The 26,648-nt window shown below is 43.0% G+C and overlaps 1 protein-coding gene across 2 annotated transcripts in view; it reads right to left on the bottom strand.

Annotated features, from left to right (window-relative positions):
• Window positions 1-21,995, bottom strand: part of LNPEP (leucyl and cystinyl aminopeptidase) — a 96,143-nt gene extending 74,148 nt beyond the window's left edge. For both annotated transcript variants that reach the window (XM_066603019.1, XM_066603020.1), the window contains exon 1: window positions 21,809-21,995. In XM_066603019.1, coding sequence (XP_066459116.1) covers window positions 21,809-21,827 — 19 coding nt within the window. In that variant the 5' untranslated portion in view covers window positions 21,828-21,995. The remainder of the gene's footprint in view (window positions 1-21,808) is intronic.
• Between the last annotated feature and the right edge of the window lie 4,653 nt (window positions 21,996-26,648).

The following is a 26,648-nucleotide window of genomic DNA, read 5'->3' as shown; positions in this document are numbered from 1 at the left end:
ACAGTGCATTTGCAAGGGTTTTTATTTTAATACGGGAATTTTACAATAAACCTAAATCAATGTGCCTGCTATAAATCTACATCAGAATTTTATACAAGCATTCTGTGAGCTCAGTAATTGCCAGATGAATCTAATTTCCTTCTATGACAGTATCACTGACTGGGTTGATCAGGGAAATGCGGTGGATATGGTATATCTTGACTTTAGTAAAGCATTTGACAAAGTATCTCATACTATACTTGAAAATGACCAAATATGGGATTGACAAGGCAACTGTTAGGTGGATTCACAACTGGCTGAGTGATCGTACTCAAGGAGTGGTCATAAATGGCTGCACATCCAAGTGGAAGAATGTATCAAGTGGGGTACCACAAGGCTCTGTCCTAGGCCCAGTGTTGTTCAACATTTTTATAAATGGTCTGGAGGAGGGAATTGATGGGAAACTGATCAAGTTTGATGACGACACAAAGCTAGGAGGGATAGCTAACACTAGGGAAGAGAGAGAGTATTCAAAAAGATCTAGAAAAGCGTGCACAGTGGGCAGTGACTAACAGAATGGTATTTAACAAGGAGAAATGCAAAGTCCTACATATGGGCAAACAAAATGAAAAAAAGCACATACAGAATGGGAGGAATTGGGCTAAGCAGAAGCACATGTGAAAAAGACTTGGGTATACTAATAGATCATAGACTGAACATGAGTCAACAGTGTGATGCAGCAGCCAAAAGGGCAAACACTATTTTCTGGGATGTATTAAGAGAAGCAGAGAGTCTAGATCACGTGAGGTAATTATCTCCCTCTACTCTTCCTTAGTCAGACCTCATCTGGAATACGGTGTCCATTTCTGGGCACCAGACTTTAAAAAAAGACAGACAAACTGAAGCAAGTTCAAAGAAGAGTTACCAAGATGTGAGCGGTCTGCGAACCATGTCCTTTGAGGAATGGTTAAAGGATCTGGGAAGGTTTAGCTTGCAAAAGAGACTTAAAGGGGTTGTCCCGCAGCAGCAAGTGGGTCTATACACTTCTGTATGGCCATAATAATGCACTTTGTAATGTACATTGTGCATTAATTATGAGCCATACAGAAGTTATGAAAAGTTTTTCACTTACCTGCTCCGCTGCTGGCGTCCTCGTCTCCATGGAGCCCGCCTAATTTTCGCCGTCTAAAATGGTCGAATGGCCAAATTAGACGCGCTTGCGCAGTCCGGGTCTTCTGCTTTCTTCAATGGGGCTCCGTGTAGCTCCGTGTAGCTCCGCCCCGTCACGTGCCGATTCCAGCCAATCAGGAGGCTGGAATCGGCAATGGACCGCACAGAAGAGCTACGGTCCACGGAGGAAGAGGATCCCGGCGGCCATCTTCAGCCGGTAAGTATAGAAGTCACCGGAGCGCGGGGATTAAGGTAAGCGCTGAGCGGTTTTTTTTTTAAGTCCCTGCATCGGGGTTGTCTCGCGCCGAACGGGGGGGGGGGGGTTGAAAAAAAAAACCCGTTTCGGCGCGGGACAACCTCTTTAATAGCGGTCTACAAATATCTGAAGGGCTGTCACAGTGCAGAGGGATCAGCCCTATTCTCATTTTCACAAGGAAAGACTAAAAGCAATGGCATGAAACTGAAAGGGAGGAGACACAGATTAGATATTAGAAAAAAACTTTCTGACAGTGAGGGTGATCAATGATTGGAACAGGTTACCATTGGAGGTGGGGAGTTCTCCTTCAATGGAATTCTTTTGAGGCTGGACAAATATCTGTCTGGGATGAATCCTGCACTGAGCAGGGGGTTGGACCCGATGACCCTGGAGGTCCCTTCCAACTCTACCATTCTATGATCACCATTATCTCTAAAAAGGACAATATTCATCAATACTTGTCTTTTTTTTTTAAACTGGTGTTGGCAGACATTACATTGCCTGGTAATTAATTATCAATAAACAGAACATTAATAAGCACAAGTCATAATGTCACTGCCACTTTAAACAACTTCACTGGCAGGAGACAGGGCTCACAGCTGCTGCTATTAAATAAATCTTGGTATTTGTATAGCGCCAACTTATTCCACAGCCCTTTCAGGTAATTATTACATATTACCCCCCACCAAGCTGGGTTCTCATTTTACCGACCTCGGAAGGATGGAAGGCTGAGTCACAACTTGCGTGCAGAATGTATTTTCCAAACCTCTACATAATCTTCTCACCCACAGTGGCCCATTCAGTAATAATACCCCATATGGCCTCTATTAACTGATAATGCCCCCAGCGTCAAAAATTAACTTATAGGGTGCTATTACATATGAGTGCTAGCAGCTATTGCTAGTATTTTGCCGACAATCGCCGGACTGCACCTGAAAGTACAGCCTGGCAATTAGTTAGCGCTGTGTGTAGCACTAATTGCTGGGCTTCACCTGCACCACGGCAATAATCAGTAAACCGCAAGGGCTACCAGCTGCTAATATTGCTCCTTTAATGCTCCTCTTGGCCACCATTCATACCCTTTATACACTATAATATATATAGACATGGATTACAAGTCGTGCAGTGTTTACTGGGAAAGCTCTAATTAAAAGAAACATATAATATATATATAAACACACTTGCATCTCTCCTTTTGCTCCCCGCTCTGCACTCCACACCACAATCCATGTGAAGCCTGTGGATTTGAGGAGAGTTAGGCCTCCTTCCCACGAACGGATTTCCGCCGCGTAATTCGCGGCGAAAATCCGCTGCGTTGCCCGCAGCTATTAGGTTCTATTGAACCTAATAGCACAATGCTCACGATGCGTAATTCCAGCGCGGAATTACGCACCGCGATTTCTCCCGTCCTCACCCGCAGCATGCTCTATTTTCTGCGGGTGAGGACGGGCTGTACGCACTGACGGCTTCCATTGCAGTCAATGGAAGCCGTCCGTTCACGCTATCTCCCGCTGTAACCAGCGGGAGATAGCGTGAAAAAACGCTTTCCCGCCCACCGCCGCGCGTCATCTGACGCCAAATGACGCGGCCGGCCGCGTCACGTGACACGGCCGGCCGCGTCACGTGACACGCTCGGTGACGCGGCGGTGGTGGGCGGTGACGGGCGGTGACGCGGCGGTGGTGGGCGGGGAAGCGATTTCACGCTATCTCCCGCAGGTAAGTATAGGGGCTCTGGGGGGCGCCGTGACGGGCTTCACTGCGTAATATTACGCGGCGGACCCCGTCACGCTCGTGGGAAGGAGGCCTTAATCTGCATAAAAATCCAAAATATACTGAGATGCTGTGGATTTAAAATCCGCACTGCAAGTAAATGTATACTGTAGATTATTTCAGCAACATGTGAACGGGATTTCTCAAATTTCAATTTACTCCATTTACTGGTTTTAATATTATTTGCAGTGGGAGGACAAGGCTCAGAAGTAATAATCCCGGTAACAGGCATTAAGTACATTACCGCATGGTCTTTCCAGGACCCAGGGATCATCAACAATGATGATTGCAGAAAGGCCCCAGGTCAGACAACTTCCATTGCCTTCAATGGAACCATCTGCATGGAATCCGGCTCAAAATAGAATATGCTGCAATTTGCCCTCAGAGCAGAAAGTCGCAATCGATTTCCGCTCGTGGGTAAGAAAGCCCAATTTTACATTGCATGCTTATGGCAGGCATTTTCTGCGGAATCCGGAGGCGGACGCCCACTCCAGATTCCTCAATGCAAATCCGGCCATGTGCATCCGGCCTTACGCTATGGTTTCTCTAATCTGTGATCCCCTATTAGAAGGTCCGGCAATATGTGCTGCATATAAAGCTTTTCTAGTACACAGAAATAATGTCAACAGTTTGACATGTAGGCATCTTATAAATGCATTGATTAAGCAATTAAGGGTAAACTCCATATTATGTTATGAACCACAATAGGACGCAATGAGGATGTCAGAACCCGAACTAACAAAATAAAGGTTTTGCAGTAAAACGCATTTATAACTGTTTGTAATAACCTTTTTCTGTTTTCCTTTTTTTTTTTAAACACATGTTTGATACAAAGAAGCAATGGCGTGGAAATAAAACAATCAGCTACTTTATTACTTGTGTTGCTTGCTGGAGCTGAGCCTAGGGACACAAAATTCCCGTCTGGGGTGGGGCCTGTCGTCGTAATGACCTTCAGACATGGATTACAAGTCGTGCAGTGTTTACTGGGAAAGCTCTAATTAGGAAACATTATGTTACTGTCATTACTGGCATAATGACTCCGGCCTCAAAGCCAGCATGCAGAGTCTGATAACGGATTACAATCTAATGTGTGCAGTTATAAATCGATCACCAGAACAAGGCAGTTAAACCACATGTCCCCTCCATGTCACAACCACAGAGGTTCAAATATGACGAGTTGTTTGACAAGGTCCTCAACACAGGAGAGTTCTTCTCTAAAGGGTGCTTGCACATAAACGGATTTGCATTGTGGAACCCGTGGTGGGCGTTTGGGAAATACCGTTCACAGCATGTTATGGGAAAGAAATTCTTCCTCTACACTCGTGGAAACAAATTGCAATTGCCACGAGCGGAGGAACCCCCCCCCCCCCAAAAAAAATATATATAGCACACTCTATTTTTGTGCGGATTCCACACAGACAACTTCTATTGAAGTCAATAGAAGCCTTCTGACCTGTGGCCCTTCCGCAATTAACATTGCAGAAAAGGTCTCGGGTACCCACTGCCAAGTGATGGCGCGGGAGAAATAAACATTTAAAAAAAGAAAAAAATCTGTACTGCGCATGTCTGACATTGGCTCACCACGACCATCCACAGTGCAGAGAAAGGAGAAGAAAAATGACAGGTAAACCGGGTCACCAGCCGGGCACAGCGTCAGATTTTGCTGTGAACTCCCGCATGCCGAATTTGACCCGTTCGTATGCAGGCGGCCTAACAAATACTAAAGTTGGTCATGCATTCTTTTATAGCCGTCACAGCCGAAAGATCATAGAGTCCGTTTTGGGAGAAGTCGATAGGAATGTTTTAACTCTGGCTTCAAAATAAAAATACTGATTACATAATATAGATTAGGCCTGATGTTACCATTTTACTACAGTTATTACTAATTACAGATGAGACGTTTAGGAGGGAGTAGGAAGTTTGACTTATGCCCTACCTGCAGTTGCACTCCTCCTCCCTTCCTGACCTCCTATTAATTCATTTATAAAAGTATTTCCTGAGTTGCTGTAAACTTCTGTATTGTCCAGAGTGCATTGAGATACTCGTTACTTCTTGGATTCACAATCGGACATGTTTTGGATTCCACAAGTGAAATTTTGGAACAATTAGCATGTTAGAAGGTTACTGATATGAGTTCTTAAAGGGGTTTTCTGGACATAGGTCATCAATAGTTGATTGGCTGGGGTCTACTACACAGGACTCCTGACAATCAGCTGTTTGGGCACCCACAGTCAGCACCACAACACGAGGTGCAAAGTGTAAACCTGTTTCCCATTAAAATCAATAGGAGCTGTACCTGCAATTACCAGCGATGCCCACTATACAGAGGTCGGAGCAATCTGCTTCCACTCCGTACACTGTGTTTTGCTGGTGACAGCAGGCGCCTGAACAGATTCTCGGGTGCCACTAGAGGGACACAATTTATTCAAAAGTAGTCGCTACAGGAAGAGTAATCTTTGCTGACACTATGGCAATATATACTGTATATCTACTGGGGAGTAGTTATTATACATAGTCGGGTCACATTATTATCATTGGTGTTGCTCACTGCGATGGGCTAGGTGATACAAATCAGGCTGATTTTTGTTAAATCGGATCTTCCCAATCCAACTTTCAGAAGAAATTGCCAAAAACATTAGCTCTCTGCTTGGAGTAGAAAGGACAGGTGTGTTGGATGAGCACTGCTGCCTTGCAGCACTGGAGTTCTGGGTTTGAAAAGGACCTTGATGGAGATCTGAGCCTGAAACCCCTACCACTGCAAAGCAGCAGTGCACCTTGTCCACTGTTCAAGGAAGCCACATTAAAGAATCCACTTTTTTTTTTTACTCCTACTGATTTTAATGTACATTGGGAACAGAAGTCCTGATTCACTATTTTTTTCTTCCTTTTTTTTTTTAAATTGGGCTGGTCACTCTCAACCAGATTTTTTCAATAATTGCTTAATGCTAATTATGACCACCAGCTAATAACTAGAGTAATCAAAGTGCGTCACACAGAAAGTAGCTAGACAGGCAGCAGGTGAACAGTTCACAACCTGTGATGTTTGAGAAATACTGCCACTCCTGACCCAAAAACCAATACTCATCCGTTTTGTAACTCTGATAAATTGCTCCTGTTACCCATGACAATGACAAGTGACATAGTGCAAAAAACAATCTGTGGCAGCATAAAGTGCTGCAATATCCAAGCCTTTATTGCTCTATGTCCAAAATGCTATGTTTCGACCCAAGTGGCTCAAGCTTTTGCTGGAACAACGGTTCAAGTTCCTTTTTTGTGGCTGTTGCATTTTTCCAGTCCCTCCTATGTTGGCTGAAATGGAGTGCTGCTGATAAAGCTGTTTTTCTGATACTCAATGACAAGTGACATATGAGCAGACAGCCTATCGCACACCTTATATCCCCACCCAACGACACACAATTTCCTTCATGGACTACATGCTGCCGATGTTGAAAGTAGAAGGTGGTCATATTAACGTGATCTATTTAAATTTTGCACCTTTGAATGCTGCCTTTTCTTATATTGTGCTGGACTGATGTTGTGGACCTAGGATCCGGTCCTATTAAGGTGAGTATATTTTTTGATATATATCTACTCGGGCAGATTGTGGCATATTGGTGGGTGCTCCCGATTTCTATTTGCCTTTGTGACTAAAATACTATGAATTCCAAGCATCTGATCCCGTACTTGTTTTCGTCACTTTCACTATGTGATGTCAAATTTACGGAATGTATAACACACATGATAAAAATGAGGCAAAGAAAATAAACATGCCCACTACTGGTAATTGCAAGCCTGGTGTATTGTATATATGTTGTCTGTTGTAATGAAACACGTTGTCTTTTTCAAATCAGGTACCAAAACATTAATCTGAAGGCTGCGACTAACATTAAAGTAAAACAACTCTTATCAGAATATGCAGAACGACAACTATAGGATCAACAGAGTTCCAGCCCAATAGCTTTGAGTTCCAAACAAGAAATGCACATGCTGTCTTGGAGTATCCTGCTACCCGTTTACATTTTTGTCCAACCACAGTTGACACATATGGTGGACCTTCACTTGTATTTGCTCTTTCCTGAATACATCACTTTCAAGGGACCCATACACAACGCTGCTACACCGCAAACCCTAATATAACAACCTCTCAATTTAAACCTTCCATTTATTATGCAAGCATGGAAATCACCCCTATACTGTCTTTAACACAGGAATACTAAGAAAAGATAACTGCATGGTCAATGAATACTACCATTGCTTTAATAACATCTGGCGGCCATGGTTCTCCTTCATCCAACCCAACTTTAAAGTAGTCTCAGAAAACTCCTTTATCTTTCAGTAGCAGTTTAGTGGGGCCTAACTTTGGGCACCCCTACAGATGAACTGCTTGAATAGACCACTCGGGCAAGTGCTACAGCCTCTTAATTGTTTACATTGCTCTGTGGAGTAAGTTCTGGCTGTGCTGGGTATTGTAGTGTTGTCCCATTGAAGCAAACAAGACAATGCTGAAAACACAACCACTACTAAATGTACAGGGAGCAATTAAAACAATTAAGTGAAGTAGAACCTAAGAACAGGCTATCAACAATGAAATCCTGGAAAACCCCCTTAATCACACTGGCATTCACCTCTGTTAACCATATTCAATTTTCCGTTACTGTTGAGAAAAATGGAAATAAAAAGTTTCCATTGTTTTTGCACATTGAAATCAATGTGTTTAAAGAAAAAGAAAAAAAAAAAAAAAGATTCCGTTTTACAAAAATGGAAATGAAACCAAAACGGGAAAAAAATAGCAGAGCAGACTTTTTTGTGCTCATGAAAACTGAAATACATCTGTTTTACGAAGAACCAAAAATATTGAAATCAATGGGTAAAAAAATGGAAACTGTTTAATTCCATTTCAATGCTCCACAAAAGGAGCAGAGAAATGGAAAGAGTTATATGGTGCTGACGCCAGTGTGAACAAGCTCTAAAGGACCATTCAGACAACGATTATAGCTCAGATGATGTCTTTTGAGCGATAATCGTTGTGTCATTTATAATGCAAGATGATCGCTTAAACGTTGAGCAATCACCTTGCGCTCCAGAGGATGCAGAGAACAAGCGGGGGGAGGGGGGGGGGGTGCTTGTTCTCTGCATCCAGCTGTTCCCTGCTGGGAACCCCCAGCTGTCATACTGCCGAGCACTCTGAGCGGAGGATGCAAAAGACAAGCGGGGTGGCCCCGCTTGTCTTCTGCATTCAGCTGTTTTCTGCACAGAGCGCACAGCTGTTATACAGCCGAGCGCTCCGTGCAGGGTATAGAGAACGCAGCTGGACGGCTGTGTTCTTCATACCCAGGCTATCATCAGGGAGCAGGATACATCTGAAACAATAGTATCAGCTGTATCCCCCTGTGAATCCCTGATAAGACTCATTGTTGTCTTTTAGCATGCTAAAAGACAATGATGAGCGATGGTTTAACGAAAACTGCACGATGTAAGTGCAGTTACACACAACGATTATGGCTCAAAAGACGGCTTTGAGAGATTTTTGAGCAATAATCGTTGTCTCTAAATGGGCCTTAAGACTTATAGCCTTAAAGGGGTTGTCCCGCGCCGAAACAGGTTTTTTTTTTTTTCAATAGCCCCCCCGCATTCGGCGCGAGACAAACCCGATGCAGGGGTTTAAAAAAAAACAAAAAACGCATAGTACTTACCCGAATCCCCGCGCTCCGGTGACTTCTTACTTACCTTGCGAAGATGGCCGCCGGGATCTTCACCCACGGTGGACCGCAGGTCTTCTCCCATGGTGCACCGTGGGCTCTGTGCGTTCCATTGCCGATTCCAGCCTCCTGATTGGCTGGAATCGGCACACGTGACGGGGCGGAGCTACGAGGAGCAGCTCTCCAGCACGAGCGGCCCCATTCAGAAGGGAGAAGACCGGACTGCGCAAGCGCTTCTAATCGGGAGATTAGACGCTGAAATTAGACGGCTCCACGGAAACGAGGACGCTGGCAACGGAGCAGGTAAGTGAATAACTTCTGTATGGCCTCCTGCACACGAGCGGAAATCCCGCCGCGGGATTTCCCGCGGGATTTCCGCCGCTGAAAGTTTGCATAGGAGTGCATTACAATACGCACTCCTATGCAGACGGCCGCGGTTTGGCCGCGCGAAATCTCGCGCGGCATGTCCTAATTTTCTGCGGGGGCACGCACTCACCCGGCCGCCGGCTCCGGTCTGCGCATGCGCCGGCTGCGCGGCAGCCGGCGCATGAAAGAGCCGGGGCCGCCAGGCGCGGGTGAGTACACGCTCGTCCCTGCAGGCGCTCGGGTCGGATCACGCGGCGAGAATTCTCGCTGCCGGATCCGACCCGCTCGTCTGCAGGCGGCCATAGGCCGCCTGCAGACGAGCGGATTTCCGCCGCTGAAAGTCTGCATAGGAGTGCATTACAATACGCACTCCTATGCAGACGGCCGCGGTTTGGCCGCGCGAAATCTCGCGCGGCAAACAAACCGCGGCATGTTCTAATTTTCTGCGGGGCACGCACTCACCTGGCCGCCGGCTCCGGTCTGCGCATGCGCCGGCTGCGCGGCAGCCGGCACATCAAAGATCCGGGGCCGCCAGGCGCGGGTGAGTACGCGCTCGTCCCTGCAGGCTCTGGGGTCGGATCGCGCGGCGAGATTTCTCGCTGCCGGATCCGACCCGCTCGTCTGCAGGCGGCCTAAGGCTCATATTTAATGCACGATGTATATTACAAAGTGCATTAATATGGCCATACAGAAGTGTATACCCCCACTTTGTTTCGCGGGACAACCCCTTTAAGGATATGAGAGAATTGTAACTCCTCATTTCATTAGAGTGCTTCCTCTCACTCCCCCCCCCCTCCCTCTTCTACACTCACCCTTCTTAACCTCAATTTGTAACACTTCAGCTTAACAAGTTAGTTCATTAGTTAGTCACATTTTTCCACTTTTGAGGACGGATACAGGGTTGTGCGCTCTGTAGTTCAGCATGCTTACTGTACGACTACAGAACAGCCCTGTATGTCTTTGTGCATAGTTACGACTCCACCCTGTCCAACTGTCCCTCCACATGGTGCAGAATTATACTCATTTAATCACTACTTGTTTTTCTTATAAGACAATGCGCCCTTTGAAAAGACAATTATATATTCTGCTGATTAACTACAGGCCAAATACAATCTGTGCATCTTGGAACACAAGATACTGTACCTGGACAGCTGGGGGAATTATCTTCATCATCACATAATATTTAGTATGGGTAACCATAGCACGCCAGCTGAATAATTGTATTATATCCACAAACAGATTGCAGGATATGCCCATTCCAGGAAATTAGGTTAAAATTTACCCAGTCCATGCAGCACGTGATATTTACTAAATTTTCTGCATCCTGTAAATTGCTCACACAATTTCAGATATCTCAGGCTCCATGTTCTGTACATAATCCAAGCTGGGCCGATGCCATACAAGGCATCAAGGAAAAGTGGTGTGCCAAAAGTCATCATCTCCTAGCAACCAGAACGAAATAAATGTATTTGCCTTTGATTAGTCAGTTTGCTTAGCAGTGAGATACAATATAATGGGCATAGCCTGCTGTAGCAGTAGAATATCTCCAATTGAAGCTTTGCTTTTGAATATAATTTCCCAGTGTAATTCTACATCTAGTCTTCTATAACTTGGTCTCCTGTACAGATTGTAGACTTTTTATAGAGGTGCTCACTACTCATGTTCAGTATTCTTAGGCTCATGGTTGAGTCTACCTTCGTAGGTATATGTTGGGAGGACTTGCTGACATATGCCTCCCAAGGGAAGAGTCCAAAGTATGTAGCAAATGCATACAGCAGCTTAAGTCGCTCACAAAGTAAATTAAGTGTAGATTTTCACATTTCCTTCAAAAAGGTTTAACAAAAATATTGCAGTAAGCCCTTTAAGAATTCTAGCCATTTTTTACATAGTGCCTCAAAAGGACACAGCTCAAAATAATTAGAGGAACCGATTACCTTGAATGCAAAAATGCTAATATTTTTGCAGCTGACGGACTGCCTGACGTCTGGAGCGCATGAACATTACGAAATGCTGAGTTTGCTCCCTTGAGAGGATTTAGGCCTTTACTGGATGTGACTTCTGCTTCTGCTGGTTTATGGGTCTTTCTGCTTTCAGTTTAGTCTTCGTAAGTGAAACAAATTCTCACTCTGGTTGAGGTCAGAATATTTCATTCTCTTGTTTTAAAGGGGATGTCCCATCAATATGATTTACTTGCAGATTGGTGGGGATACAACTGTTGGAATCCCCACCAATACCAAGAATGCAGTCTGGAGCATCCAGCAATGGAGTGGCACATGAGTGGTTTTTCTCCATTCATTTGGAGGTCCTAATGAAATGAATTTAGTGAAAGTACAGACACTACTGATGCCCTCTTCATTCCTGAACGTGCCAGACCCCCCACCCCCATTCTTGGAATCAGCCATCATCACAGGGGTCAGACCCACATCGATCTGCAAGTTATTCCCTATCTTGTGGAAAGGGGGCAACTCATATTGGTGGGTCAACCCCTTTAAGAAGCTATTGGGTTACTTCTGTGGCATGTTATGGGTCATTATTCAGCTATACTGCATTCTCATATCAGTTTTTCAGCATTTGCCTGAGCCTTAGCAGAAAGTACAGCTTGATACACTTCAGAATTCATTCTGCTACTTCCATCAACAATCACATCATCAATAAATACCAGTTATCCAATTCCACTGACAGCTATACCTGACAATGCCATACCAATGCTTCTATCATATGTAACAGATGGTGTGATATGCTTCACACGATGAGCCTTCCTTTCCTTCTTCATATTGTTCGCTTTCCATCATTGTGGTACAAGCCAATTTTGGTTTCATCTAGCCAAAGAATCTTGTTCCAAAACTCTGTCCTTTTAAAGACTTTTTTGCCAAGGTTTTATCTGGCCTTTTTGTTCTTGTTACCAGTAGATTGCATCTTGAGATATCCTGTTTTTAGATTCCTGAAGGCATCTTTTGATTGTAGACTTTGTCAATGCTATACGGACTTCCTTGAGTGTGTTCTTGACTTGGCTTAATATTTTGAAGGGGTTTTTCTTTACCAAAGAAAGAATTCTGCAATCATCCATTTTAATTGTCTCTAGTGCTCTCCCAGGCCTTTTCGTATTGCCAAGTCCGCCCACGATTTGGCCACTCCTAATGCTTCTGCTATCTCCCTGATAGATTTGTTTGGTTTTTTTTTGTCACCCTAAAGATGGCTGCCTTCACTTGCATTGACACCTTTTCGGACCACAGCTTCCATGAACCACTACGTAATGCAGATCTAACACTTGAGGTAACTCCAAGCCTTTTAACTTTTTCAATTTGTCATGAAATCATCCAAACATCCAATTACTTTTGATTATGTGGCAATGAAGGGAAAATGTAAAAATGGTTGTAATTCCGAAATGATTTAAGATGGAAATGAGATTCCCAGACAATGCTTTTAGGAGGTGGCAATTACAAATGACATTAAAAAAAAAAAATCAGAGCTGGGACCTTCACGAATCCCAAGAAAAGTACTCTGCAAATAGGACAAGTACTGCCCAATTCCTAAGATTAATTCGGTGGTCTCATACCACCACCAATCTAACTTTCATGACATGTGTAGTTGACATTGATCATAGGAGTAAGTTAGAGAAATACTTTGACCTCAATTTAAAGGGAACCTGTTAGCACCATAAAGGTATGGTGCTGTTCGGTGAGGTGGCAGGGAGCCATGAAATTCTGACTCTTTTCAGACCACTGTGCGTATGTTCTCCCACAGCAGCCTATGGGAGAGCGTGTGCCCAGCAGTCTGAGACCAGTCACATTTTCAGACCGTACACCAACTTCACCAGCAGACACCATGGGAATGGGGGAGTGGGCGAGTACAAAATATCTTAAACCAGTTCCCAATCACCCCCCTGAACAGCACCAAAACTATGGTGGCGGTCGGTGGTGAAAGGTTCCCTTTAATTCTATGCAGTAATAAATATTTTAACCAACGTCTCATGAATAGTTCTATAGAAGCAAAAAGACTTGTGATTACATTAGGAAACCAGATTGGTAAAAGAATAAAGGAAACATTAAAAAATATAAATATATTTCACTTACACCAAGCTCACATGACTGCAAACATAAACCGCTGCAGGTGTCCTGCAGCATTTTTACAGCTGTGGAGCCGATCATGACCCTGCATACCGCATACTGCAAAGTATATATACGCCCATAGACAACAATGGGCTCTATCTTGCATATATATGCGGCAAAATAGAACACGCTGCGTTCTTTATTGCACATGTGTATTGCGCAATCTCGACACGCTAATGTGATCGGAACTGCATAGAGCAATGTATTTGACAGCCTACGAGTTATCGCATTACAGACGGGCATGCAGAGCCCACGAGATATGCGGTAAAAAGACATTTTACAGGATACATATTCTAACAAACAGTAATTGAGGAATGCCAGTGGACAACATGGAATGAGTGCACTCCTATAATTTAGGCCATTTAAACATATACTTTTACAAGTTACAAATGCATGCAATGCAAGTTTGCACATCAGTGTCTCCACCTAAACCTAAAATCCAAAGGGACCATAGTATACAGATGGTTCGCTGGGATTGTTATAGAGTCGCACATGCAGGGTCTGTAGGCTGCTCTTGTATTAATACACCAAAATGGGGAAGATTATTGCTGGCACAGGATTCTTCAACTTACATGATGGTGCAAATTGGCAGATGTGGTATAACAAATAGTTTGCAACTGGATAGGCTTGGAAAGACAATTCTCACTTGTACGAGTACATCCTCTCATGGCTGGCATCCAGGAGCCACTAGTATTTTGCATAAAGAAAACTTTGCATGTCTGTAGGAATATTTACATATTCTTGGACTTCTCTAATTCATACCCCTTTTTCTATATACTTTTCAAAAAGGTACACATAAACAGTCTACAATGCTTATGAAAATTAAGGCACGCCATGTACTCTACTTCTTGGGACAATTAGCTACAGAACTCGCTTATCTGACTCACTCATGAAGTTAGTATGTTCTCCTGGTAGTTACGTGGGCTTTTACCAGGTACTCTGGTTTCCTCCCACACTCCAAAAAGTTAATTGTGAATTTGGATTGTGTGCCCTGATAGGGAAAGGGGCCGATGAAAGTGATGACCATATCTGTGCAATGCTGCAGACTATGCGGGCGCTATAGAAATGATATATATATATATTTCTGCATACAATGTGTGTAATACATACAGTATAACAGCTGCATTAGTACAGCTACTAGGTGACAAACTCCTGAGTGTTACATAAAGCATTTGCACTTTGTTAGCTAAAATAGAGACTTGGAAAAGTTTATTATTTTTACCAGCATCAAACTGAATATGTATCGTATACACTGTTATGAGAGATACTAGGTCTGCTCAATTGCTTTCACAACTAAAACAGGAACTTCTCAAAACGATATGAGGGTTTGAGAATTTTTCCCCTGTGATCAGACGCCAACATTACATTAGAAAATAAGTATTGTGAATCACCAAAAAAAGTACAGAGATCCTCTTTCACATTGATGGGAAATGTCAGACAGCAGACCCGGGACTCTCTGAAACCTACTATTTAGTAGTCCGGCCCTGTCAATTCCAGGCAAGAATATCAAATTATTATATGGGGTATGAGAAGGTAAATTTTAAACAGTGTTCCCCAACCCGAAATTCTCAGCTCCAAATATCATTATACTGAAGTGACACTGGGGAAGACCTAGTGTTACTTAAAAGAAATTCGTCACCACCTATGAGCACCACAAAGTAAGTTATGGTGCTCATAAGGCAGGTCCTGGAACTTTAATACATACCTGACTCCCCATTCCCACACTGTCACCAGTGGAAGTTGGGGTGCATGCAGTGCTGCGGACTCGTCTCTGTAGGCTCTGCATATACATTGCAATAGAGAACAATGGAAGTGCATGTGCTCAGCCTGAGGAGATCAGTCCGCAGCACAGGGCTGACAGTGCGGGAACAGGGAGTCGGGTAAGTATAAAAAGTACATCCTTGGTACCTGCCCTGTGAGCCCTTATACTTAGATGATGATAGGTTCCCTTTAAAACTTGGCACCAGAGTCAAAAACCATATCGCTAGCAGTAAGCGTTGCAAACCTGATTATTTCTTTTTTTTTTGACAACTTACAAAACAATCTCAGCTACTATTTTTATATATATATATATATATATATATATATATATATATATATATATATAGATATATATATATATATTTTTTTTTTTTTTTTTATTTATTTTTTACTGACATGTTTAAAAACCATAAGTCATAAAGATTATATCTGCTTTATCTTATACCGATATGATCACATCAGCAGCTTTCACTCAACTATAAAAAAAAATTTTCTCCAACTTTTAACTCAATTTAATTGCACATTTCCAGTGTTTTGTACGCATCAATAGAGAATAGAGTTTTATTGCGCGTAATACACGGTAAAATAGAATATACGCAAATGGATCAAGGAAAAAAAAAATCAATGTACTTTCAATGACTCCATTTACCACATATTATGTGCGCGTACGTTGCACGTGTAATACACATTTAAATTATGCTCATGTGAGCCCGGCCTTAATCTCACTGACCCATCAGTTCAGTCCTCAGATGCTGCTCTGAATTTTTTTTCTACCAATGTGGCAGGTTTATGTCGCTGGTTGTGATAATATGAAAAATATTAAAATGGTATCTCAAAAAAAAAAAAAAAAAAATCCAAAAAATTAATGGTGCGTTTATTAGCCCCTTGCAATTTTCATATAATGATTTAAATGGAGAGAAATCCTACTATAAAACACCACAAACAAGAGCCGGCTTATATATTTTTATGCAGCACCCCAATATGGTTCTAAGAAGGGTCTCCCACATCATTATGGCAGGATGACTTCTATTTGAAAGTCCAAGTCTGTAACATTATGTTTGTAAATAGTATGTATAACATCTTCATAGATAACTTGTGTCGAGAACTACAACTGTATGTTTGGTAAGCAATACATTGATAGTAGTTTACCAGTTTAATAAGGGCCCTACAACTCTTCTTACTGGGCATCAGCGTTTTTTTACTGCTTTTTTTGAAAAAAGGCTGTGCTGCATATATAATGGAGGAAGCTGTAGTGTCGCTTACTGTATTACCTTCAAAATGTCTCGGATCGCTGTGAGATGGGTTACAGCTGCTGGATCTTACTAGATACAGAACAGCTATGATTCACTATGGATTTATAATTATATTGGATAGTAACTTATATACTATTACGGCTCTGCTGTAACTGTGCGCCTTTAATTTTAGATAGAGGCCAAAAAACAAAACAACACGTGGTATTTTCCCTATCACAAGCCATATTACAGAGGTTATAGTTCGTAGAAATATTACTTCCTAGGGAAGCTGTAGTGCCTGTAATATAAACATGCGGGGACTCTTGAACCGCCATACCACATACAAGCATGCAGCAATGCATGGAACCGTAGGGGTCATGCAGACAACTTATTCCTGTGTACAAAGTCTGAAGGAGGTTCCATACTATGTGCCGATAAAATGTGCTTCTGTTATAGTCTCCCGTAGAATCAGTGTCAGCTATTATTCAGCAGTTATCAGAAGTCTTTGGACAGTTTTAGCTGTATGCACTCTAATTGCATATTTTTTTTTATTAAAGGGACACTTCAGTGTGTGTGTGTGTGTATGTGTATATATTAGTGCAGTCACTCACATGCAATGTATCCTCCTTTCTGATACTTATCAGACACCATTTTGAGCAAGATAGATTTTTTTTAACTTACCCAAGATGCATCAGTATAACATTACCTACCATTCTGCCTGCTATAATTATCATTATCATCTATATTCACCTAAATGAGCTACAGACCAGAAGTATACAGTGAGGGGGGATGAGCTGTGATCTCCTCTATTATAACTGTGTGACATGAGCTGTGTATCATCAGTAAGGGCTTATTCACAAGGACAAGAATCTCGCTTGAGTTTTGTGCATTGTGAGATGCACAAATATTAGCACCATTCTTTTGAATGGACTTCTTCACATGAACAAGTTTTTCCCTCACAGCTTGTTCTATCTTCAGGCATTCCCACGGTATGCCTCACCTATTATTTTCAATGGGACCTTAAAAAAGACATCCCATGGCACTCCATTTGCCGTGCGATGTGCATACAATTGCAATGTTTCCCATTGAAATTAATGGGGGGCACTTACGATCCTTTGACGCGTGTGAAACGCGCCTGAGGATTGTAATTTCCCAGAAGTTATGCAAGGAGTTTTTGAATAAAAGACACCTCACATTGACGTGAAGAATGCATGTTGGTAAGCTCGATATCAGGCTGAATTTCCTGGCCCGATATCTCGCTCACCCATGTGAATGTACCCTAACTGTAACAGGAATGTCAGTATTCCCCTCTAGGCAGTTTCTGTGGTAGGAGTCATGCAACAACATAACAGATACAGATTGACTAGTTTCAGACCGCATGTATCCAAGAAATTCTGAGCTGGTCAACTGAGATTACATGACCATCTGAGGAGAAAGAGGCCAGGAGTTTCAGTTAGAAAGGAATAACTCTCATTTACATGCAAAGACAATCTTTCAAACCATTGAAAGATTGAGGGTTTTAGCGATCATTTTGCATAAAGTGCTAATGGGCACTAATTCCCATTAGCACTTTATTAGCATGTACATGAGGCTCTAGGCCCTGCTTGCAAAACACAGCAGGTGATCTGAGCTCTGCAATCAGCTCCTTTGTTCTCTCATGGGGCTGTCAGCTGAATAAAATGTAATCAGCGCCCCAAAGCAGAACACAGTGCAGTCTGTGTTATCTCCAGATGAAAGATGGATTAAGCTCACCTAAAAATCAGCAGTCAGCTGAAGAGAGGAAACACACAACAATTATAGCTCAAAAGCCATCGTTTGAACGAATTTTGAGTGATAATCATTGCATGTAAATAGGGCTTACCTAAGGTAACACATGCTCACTTACATATATACCGATGGGGTAGCTAAGTGAATGTAAAAAATTTAAAAATTACGGAGTGGCCCTGTAAGATGCCATAAAGTTTCCTTACACTGTATAATGTCCACGCTAGAACCCCAACTTCTACACACCATTGCACAAGAGGTAGGGCATTTTGCAACTTTTTTTGACAGTTTTTTTTTTCTTGAATCCTTGATTATTTGCTCCGATTTCTAGCATAAATAATAGGAATCACAGACACTACAGCAAGAAAGCAGCACAACAAATTCTGAATTTATTTATACCCTGTAAGCCCATGTCTATGTTTGCCAAAGTAATTCTAGGACAAGTACCTAATAACTCAAGAATGCCCAAGTGTAAAAGAGGAGTCATCAGTCTCAATATGAATTTGCCCTGAACTAGACATAACAGAGAGCCCATTTCAAGTTCATACATCCAGGATACAACACGACGGTGTAACTCAATTACCACAATGTTATTAGTAATTGTAAATAATATATACAGGACAAAACAAATCCACTCTTGTACTGCTTCATGGTTTGCATAAAATTTCCTGTTGTCACTCATAGGCCTCGTGCCCATGGCCGGGTCGGATTCCGACTGCGAAATCTTGCAGCGAAATCAGACCCGGTGCTCCCCAGAGACCCTATACTCACCTCTCAGGATCTGCTGCGAGCGTCTCAGCCGGTGAGACGGAGTGCATGCGCAGTGCATGACACGTGGCGCTGACGCAATTTCTTGCGATACATCTGATGTCCCCACAGCGAGAGTATCGCAGGACCGACAGCTTACATTGACTGCGATTTTACGCACAAATTAGAACATGCTGCAATCCTCCCCCCATGAGTGGGGGGAAAAAAACTAAAAATAAAATCGCCATTGATTTCCGCTTGTGGGCAGGAGAGCATCTTTTACCATTGCATGTCTATGGACAAACATTGCTGCGGAATTCGCGGCGGGCGTCTGGCTGCAAATTCCGCACTGAATTAGTCTGTGGGCATTAGCATTTTGAACTCAAGACACAGAGAGAAGGGGCAGTTACACCCAAAAATGCACGCAACTCTAATACGCGCTCCAGCTCCTTTCATTTCTATGTGACTGCTGGAGAAAACAGAGTTCAAGTGCTTGACCATTTCTGGTGGTCCCATTGAAATGAATGGAACAGCAGTGCGCATGTGTGACCACCACTGCCCCTCACTTCAGGGATGTGCCATAGCCCTGTTCTTGGGATAGATGGAGATCCCAGTGGCTGGGCTTCTACTGCTTTCAAACTTATGCTCCAACTTGTAAACAGGGGTAAACCTTTTAAACATGGTACAACCCCTTAGCACTACAAGGCGTACATTTATGTCCCGAGTATGAGGGGTTTATATGCAGTGGGATCATGAGATGATCCTGCTCCATGCAAGGTGGGTGCCAACTGTCTGTCATAGCCGAAAACCGCCCACAAAAGCCACGATCAGCGCTAAGGCTGATTGAGGCTGTTAACCCTCTAAATGTCCCAATCGTTGTACGAGTGTTTCAAATGTCCCCCTGCAAGTTCAGACTAAGAAGAAAAAAGAAATAAGTTAAAATAAAAACGAACACCTTTTTTCAGATTAAAAAAAAACAAAACAAAAAAAAACAAACATACTTGGTATTACCATGTTTATAAAAGTCTGATCTTTCAAGTAACATTTATTCCGCACATGGAATATCGTTAGAAAAAATAAATAAATACACATCAGAATTGCATATTTTTGGTCATGCTGTCTCCAAGAAAAAGAGTTTAATAAAAAGCGCTCAAAAGTCAAATGAACTCCAAAATATTATCAATAGAAAACTACAGGACGTCCCACAAAAAACGAGCCCCCCCCCCCCCCCCACACACACACAACTATATTGACAGAAGAATAAAAGTTATGGCTGATAAAAGATGGCAGCAGAAAATCAAATATCTTTGGAAGAAAAAAAAAAAAGAAGGAAACTTTAAGTAACACAGACAAAGTAAAACTATATAAGTTTGATAACATTGTAATTGGAATGACCCATACAATAAAGTTGTGTCATGCCTGCCAGAAGGTGTATGCAGTGAAAACAAGACTCTCTTCCCCTTTCAATGATGGCGGAATTACGTTATTTGCGTGAGATTTGTGCGTTGCGAGAAGCACAAATATGAACCCCATTCTTTTGAATAGGGTCATACACATGAGCAATAGTTTCTTGCATTGGACCAGGAAACAAATCGCAGCATGTTCTATCTTTGTGGGTTCTCTCGCACCGCCCATTGTTTTCAATGGGGCCAGCGGCACCATGTGCTTGGTGCACGTGATGCAAGGTCTCCAAAGTGGTGAAATCCATGTCAGAATTCACACAAATTGGTGAGGATTTTCCACTGAAGATTTGTTGAGTTTTTTCCGCTGTGGAAATTCCACGCCATTTCCACCACATGTGAATACATTTCTGCAAACCCTATTCAGGGGATTGGGATGTCTATCTATTAATCCTAGTGGTTGCGGAGTGATCCTAAGAGGCACTGGCTAGAGACACCGTGTTACAATGAAAAAGTTTCACCTTAGGTATGAAATAATACTTTCAGGTGTAAACTCCACACCACTACAAAAGCCACACAATGAGTTATAATGGGATGGGGGGAAAATGTAATAACATGTATACTAAAACAGCGAAACAAGTCTGCTTCCTCTTGCATTCTGGAAACCAATGTGCCTTCCATAATTTGGTCCTCGTGACCCAAGCACTGATTGCTTTGTGTAGGAACAAAAGTGACAATGACTAGTTCTATCCCTGAAAAGGATGAGTTTCCATTTGACACGGTTAAAAAAAAAGCTTTTTAAGCCTAAATTCCAAGATCATTAAAAAGCCATGCAAAAATAAGACTAGAGGCCATCCACTTCTACAGCAATGGGTGCTCATGCTCAGCACTTCCTGTTCTTTCTGGCGAAGGGCAGCAATTTAATATCTAGTAAACAATCCACCAATAGTTCTCCTTGTGCTGATGTTATCTGACATTTGTTTTGACAATGGATATAACAATATTTATAAGAGCAACAATAATAACAGTCTGTAGTAACAAAGTAGCAACTGACATCAATAAACACTACAGCCCATTAATCACTAGATGACTGGGCATAAGGTCATGGCAGATGCACACAGTGAAGGCTCCCTAGAAGTATCTCCCCACATGTAGATTGCTTTTTTTGTTGACCTTCAGCTTCTCCATAGTTTAGTCTGCAGATAGCAGAAGAGGCAGCAGCAGGTATCCAGCCCTCAGCAAAGTAACAACAAACAGCCCAGGACTGGGCAGGGCAGCAGTGAGCTCACCATGCATTACCCACAGGCTGCCATCTACTCTCTGGGGGTATTTCTAGACACACACATGATGCACTACATTATTTGTGACTCCAGGGCTTAGCTTAGAATAGGGTGATGATCACTGATCTGATGCTTGCAGCCATGATGATTTGCAGGGATGTTTGTTAACACACATACTAACCTCAGATGAGGACGTGATGATCTAAGCTTGTGTGTGTGGCTAATGCTTATACCACTACATGTGACAGCAGCCAGGTCCCTTGGGGACTACTTACCGTTGGATGCAGAGTCCATGGTCAGGCAGAGCTTGTCCTGTCACTTCTCTTGGATTCTCCCTATAGAGGCAGTGCATGCAGTGCAGCAGCTAGAGAGGAGCCATCATGTGCAGGCAGCAGCCCGGTGTCAGTGCTGGGACAGTGTTGGAGGAGGGGGCTGTGTGTTTGTGCTGCACACTTCCTCTCCTCTTCCCTCCCTGACTGGCAGGCAGGCAGTCTCCCCTCCCACACACTGACTAACCTCATACACCACTCCCCTAGGCAGGCTCTTGTATCCAGCACAGACACACATGGCATCCTGGACCCCCAGCCCTGGGGTGGGCTGGAGGATTTATGAATGACTGCAGGTATTATGCACATTATAGTGTCACTCTCTAAATTAAAGAGCCCTCTGCAGGCTTTACTGATGGGCAGAATAATAGGAATGGCTGGAGATGCACTGAAATGACTGCTAAGGAGGTTTTAGGATTTTGTGTGGCTTGCTTAGACTACATCTGTGCTGCTGTAGGAATTTCTAGAGTATACAATGTAGCACATTTATGTTACTGTTCATTGTAGCATATAATGTTACTGTATGCCCTCCACTATAGCATATAGCTATGGTAGAGCAGGCTGTATGATGAATATGGGTAGTGCAGCTGCTGTATGCTAGATTGTAGCCGGCATAACTCACTGCAACTTTTTCTTGCAGGCAACTGATATTTTTGAGAAATAAGTTACACCGCAGTACCGTAGTACCTCTTTTGCAAAACTATGGAAGTCTCAAGGAAAACGAGGGTCTGGTAAATACAAGTATGGCAGTCAGTCTGGACGCCATTCTTTCCAATGTGTTAGCATCAGAAAACTGGGACAATAACTGGGATTCTGCATGCGAGATGTGGATACCGGCTGTGAGCCTGCGTACCTGATCTTTCTGTAATGCGGATGACTGCAGCGGCTTGCCTTCGGCCAATGCAGTAGGTTTTTTTTTCTTTTTCAATGTTTGTATTTCCCGCACCATCAGCAAGCGATGACGCAGATACCTGAAGCCCATACGCAATGTTAATTGCATATGGGCTGCAGGTTGGATGGCCTCCATTGACTTCAAACTTGCAGAAACCAACTGTGTATTCTGCGAGCAGAGGAAAAATCGCAGCATGCCTTATTTTACTGCGGACTCCACACGAACGGCTTCCATTGAAGTCAATAGAAGCCATCCAACCTGCAGCCCATCCACAACTGACATTGCAGATAGGCTGCGATGACGCAGGAAAAAGGAATATTTAAAAAAAAAAATCTGTACTGTGCGTGACCGATTGCGAATCATGCGCAGCACAGAAAAAGCAGGTGCACGGGGTCGCTGGCCGGAATCACAGCTGGATTCCGCTGACAGGAATAGGACATGCCACTGGCATGCAGCGCTTTTTCTTCCGGGTTGGATCTGTGACGGAATCTCCAGGCCAGAGGTTTTGACGCAGATGTGAAGTCGGCCTTACAACTCCCTGTATATAGTGATATAGAGCATGCTGGTATAACCTGGAGATTTCCTGTATTTAATTACATCGGGAAAATAGCGATGCTTTTAGCCATGGCAGAGGATCGCAGAGGGTTTCCCATTATTTTCAATGGATAAACCTTGCATCCCATCACACGTACGTGCACCTCGTACATGCAATGCTGTGCCGGCCCCATTTAAAACAATGAGCAATGCGAGGTGTTCCAAGGGAACACCCAAAGCAAGGACATTCTGCAATATTATCTCGCAATGCAGAAAAAAAAAATCGCTCATGTGTATGACCTCATTCAAAAGAATGCGTTTCCTATTCGTGCGAGATTTGTGCGTCTCGCAATGCAGAAATCTGGCACGATTTTTTTCGGCTGGGTGAAAGTGCACTAAGGGGCTACAAATAGATTTTCACGTGGTCCAGGAAATTAGGTATGTTTAAAAAGCCTACGCCAAGGGGCTAGATCATGTATGTAAATACATTTTGCAGCTGGTACAGGTGCAGATGGAGAAGGGGTTGGGGGCCCAGAGTTCATACTCTTGCACTTGGGCCCCTGAGCCTTTAGTTACGCCCCTGAGACATGCTATGAGTTTTTTTTTATGTGGACCAACAGGCTGTGTGAAAAGACGTCCATGTGTAAACCTTATTGGACTGTAATGGAGCTGAGTGCGGTCTGTGGAGTTATATGGACAACACACGGCCGCAAAACATTAGTGTGCCTGAGGCCTTAGAGAGCAGCCCTCCTTTTTCTCACATAGAGGTGTACTTGGAGGGTATTAGTGTATCTTGACGCCACCAGGAAGTCCTGTTGGAGTCAAGAGTGACAGGGGGGGGTGACGCTGATTGGCTGCAAAATAAGGCTTGCCTACAGGTCCTGGCAGGCCAGTGTAACTCTTGTGTCCCAGCTCGCAGGCTTCCTGGCCGTTCACAGTGCTTGGCGCTCCTGCTGTACTGTTTCTGGCCCTCATCGGGCAGCAGCTGTTCTGCTGTCGCCGGCACTGTACTCGGCGCTCCTGGTGTAGCGTCCCCGGCCCTCTGCTCCCCGCCCCTGCTGCACCGTTCCCAGCCCTCTGCTGCCCGCTTGTCTTCTGTGTTCCCCGGCCCTCTGCTGCCCATTGCAGTTCTGCTGTTCCCGGCCGTCTGCTCTGTTCTGATGTTTCCCCGGGCCTCTGCTCTCTGCTGCAGCGGTTGCATCCCCAGGCTTCTGCTAACCGCTCCTGCTGTACCGTCCCCTGCGCTGTGCTCCCCGCTCCTTCTCTTTACTCACGTACACTAATACCTACTTGGAGCACATGGACATGGGCTGGCATTGTAAGGCAATCCAGCAATATCTGTCACCTGTGAACATAATACATATATATGTAAGTTCTGCCTGGCATAGGTTAGCACCACAGGTAGAACTGTACTGGTAGCAAAATGTCAGATTATTCAGTGTTCTGCTAAGACGTTTGCACATCTGCTGTTTCCTGTATTATTGTTTATCTCTGATATAACTAAATGATTTCCTGTCTTGATTTCGCTGTGACCTCACATTTCTTTATAGTGCATGTTGACGAAACTTACCGCAAAAGCTTTCTGATAATGAAAACAATAATGATTTGATACTATTTTATGTTGTTTTCTGATTAACATTTCTATGACCCCTCTAATGTGTTCAGCGGTTTACTTGGCAGAGAATGCTTTGTGATTTCCTGGTATATTTCTGAGCTTTGTTCATTTTGTGATCAAGGCCACAGTTGAAACTTTAGATCTTAAGGCAAAACTATGAGTCCTTGCCAGGTATTTGAATGGTGCATAAACTATATATGGTAGCATTAACGTACAATCCTAATTCCAAAAAAGTTGGGACACTTTAAAATGGAAATAAATGAAGATATAAAAAAAATGCAATGATTTGAATTCTCATATAACCATATTTTAGTCACGATAGAACATAGAACATATCAGAAGGGGAAAGTTAGACATTTTTCTATTTCATTTAAAGAAAAATAACTCATTTAGAAATTGATGGCAGCAACACATCTCACAAAAGTTGGCACAAGGGTAACAAAAGGCTGGAAAAATATGTGGTACTAATGAAAAACAGCTGGGGGGGTCAATATTTTACTGAGTCACATGACTGTTTATAAAAATAGCACGTTAGAGAGGCAGAGTCTCTCAGCAGCAAAGATGATCTGAAGTTCACCAAATTGTGAAAAACTGCATTTAAAAATTGTGAAACAATTTCAGAAAAATGTTGCTGAACATACAAATGTGAAGACTTTGAATATCCTACCATCTACAGTGTATAATGTCATCAAAAGATTCAGAGAATCTGCAGAAATTCATGTGCTCAAGAGACGAGGTTGAAGGTTAGTATTGGATGCTTGAGATCTACGGGTCCTCAGGCAGCACTTCATTAAAGCAGGCAATGCAAATCATTGCATGGGCTCAGGAATACTTCCAAAAATCATTGTCTGTGGACACACTTTGCCGTGGAATCCACAAATGCAAGTTAGCCCTTTAATGACCCTCCATACGTCTTTTGTCGCCAGCCATTAGGGGCTTTATTCTGCAGCGCCATCAAAAGAATTGGAAGTTCATGTGGGTCTCCCGTGCTAGAGGGAGTGGGTTGTATATAGATGACCTCATAGATAAAAAAAAATATAAATAGGATGCTTCTCTTGCTACTTGATTATGCTACACTATCGACAAGTCTCAGGATAGTAGCATTGTTTACCTTCCCATGTCTTAAGCTGTGCTCATACACTGCGGCTGTGTCAAGATTTCTGCTGATATTCTCGCAAACTGTGCCTCTTTACGGAAGAAGATTGCCTGGATTTTTGGCCACTGGGCCATTCTATATCTCCTGACTTGGCTTTTTCTCGTAATGTTTTCTGAAAACAGGAAATGTAGTTATTTAAATATACATTAGTGATAAGAGATTTTCTGATAAAGAATTAAAGTGTTTTCTTGGAGCATGTGAACCACTAATGCATCCCTCATAGCCCCCTAAGCAGGCCTTAGTGTCATTTAACTTCAGTAGGCTATGTAAAAGCTTATATTTGTGACCAGATAGATCACAGTTGCAAATGGTTTGCATAGCGTGCAACCTCATATTCTGCCTTTTGATGTTACTTAGAAACCTAATAACCCAGACCCATGCTTAGTCACTGTGTTTATGTACAATGCTAAATTATATGGATGACAGATGTTCATACTGCTATCATTTGATTTGTTCTTTGGGGAGACAGCCACCTAGCAACAACTGATGGGTATAGACGGCTGCCTTCCTGTAATGTCAGAGAGAAACTTTCATAAGAACAATCATTTACACATCCAGATGAAGGAATATTTCTTCATACAAGAACTCAGTC

Source organism: Eleutherodactylus coqui, chromosome 5 (assembly GCF_035609145.1).
Source record: "Eleutherodactylus coqui strain aEleCoq1 chromosome 5, aEleCoq1.hap1, whole genome shotgun sequence".
Taxonomy (NCBI): domain Eukaryota; kingdom Metazoa; phylum Chordata; class Amphibia; order Anura; family Eleutherodactylidae; genus Eleutherodactylus; species Eleutherodactylus coqui.
This window is presented reverse-complemented; position numbering and strand designations above follow the sequence as displayed.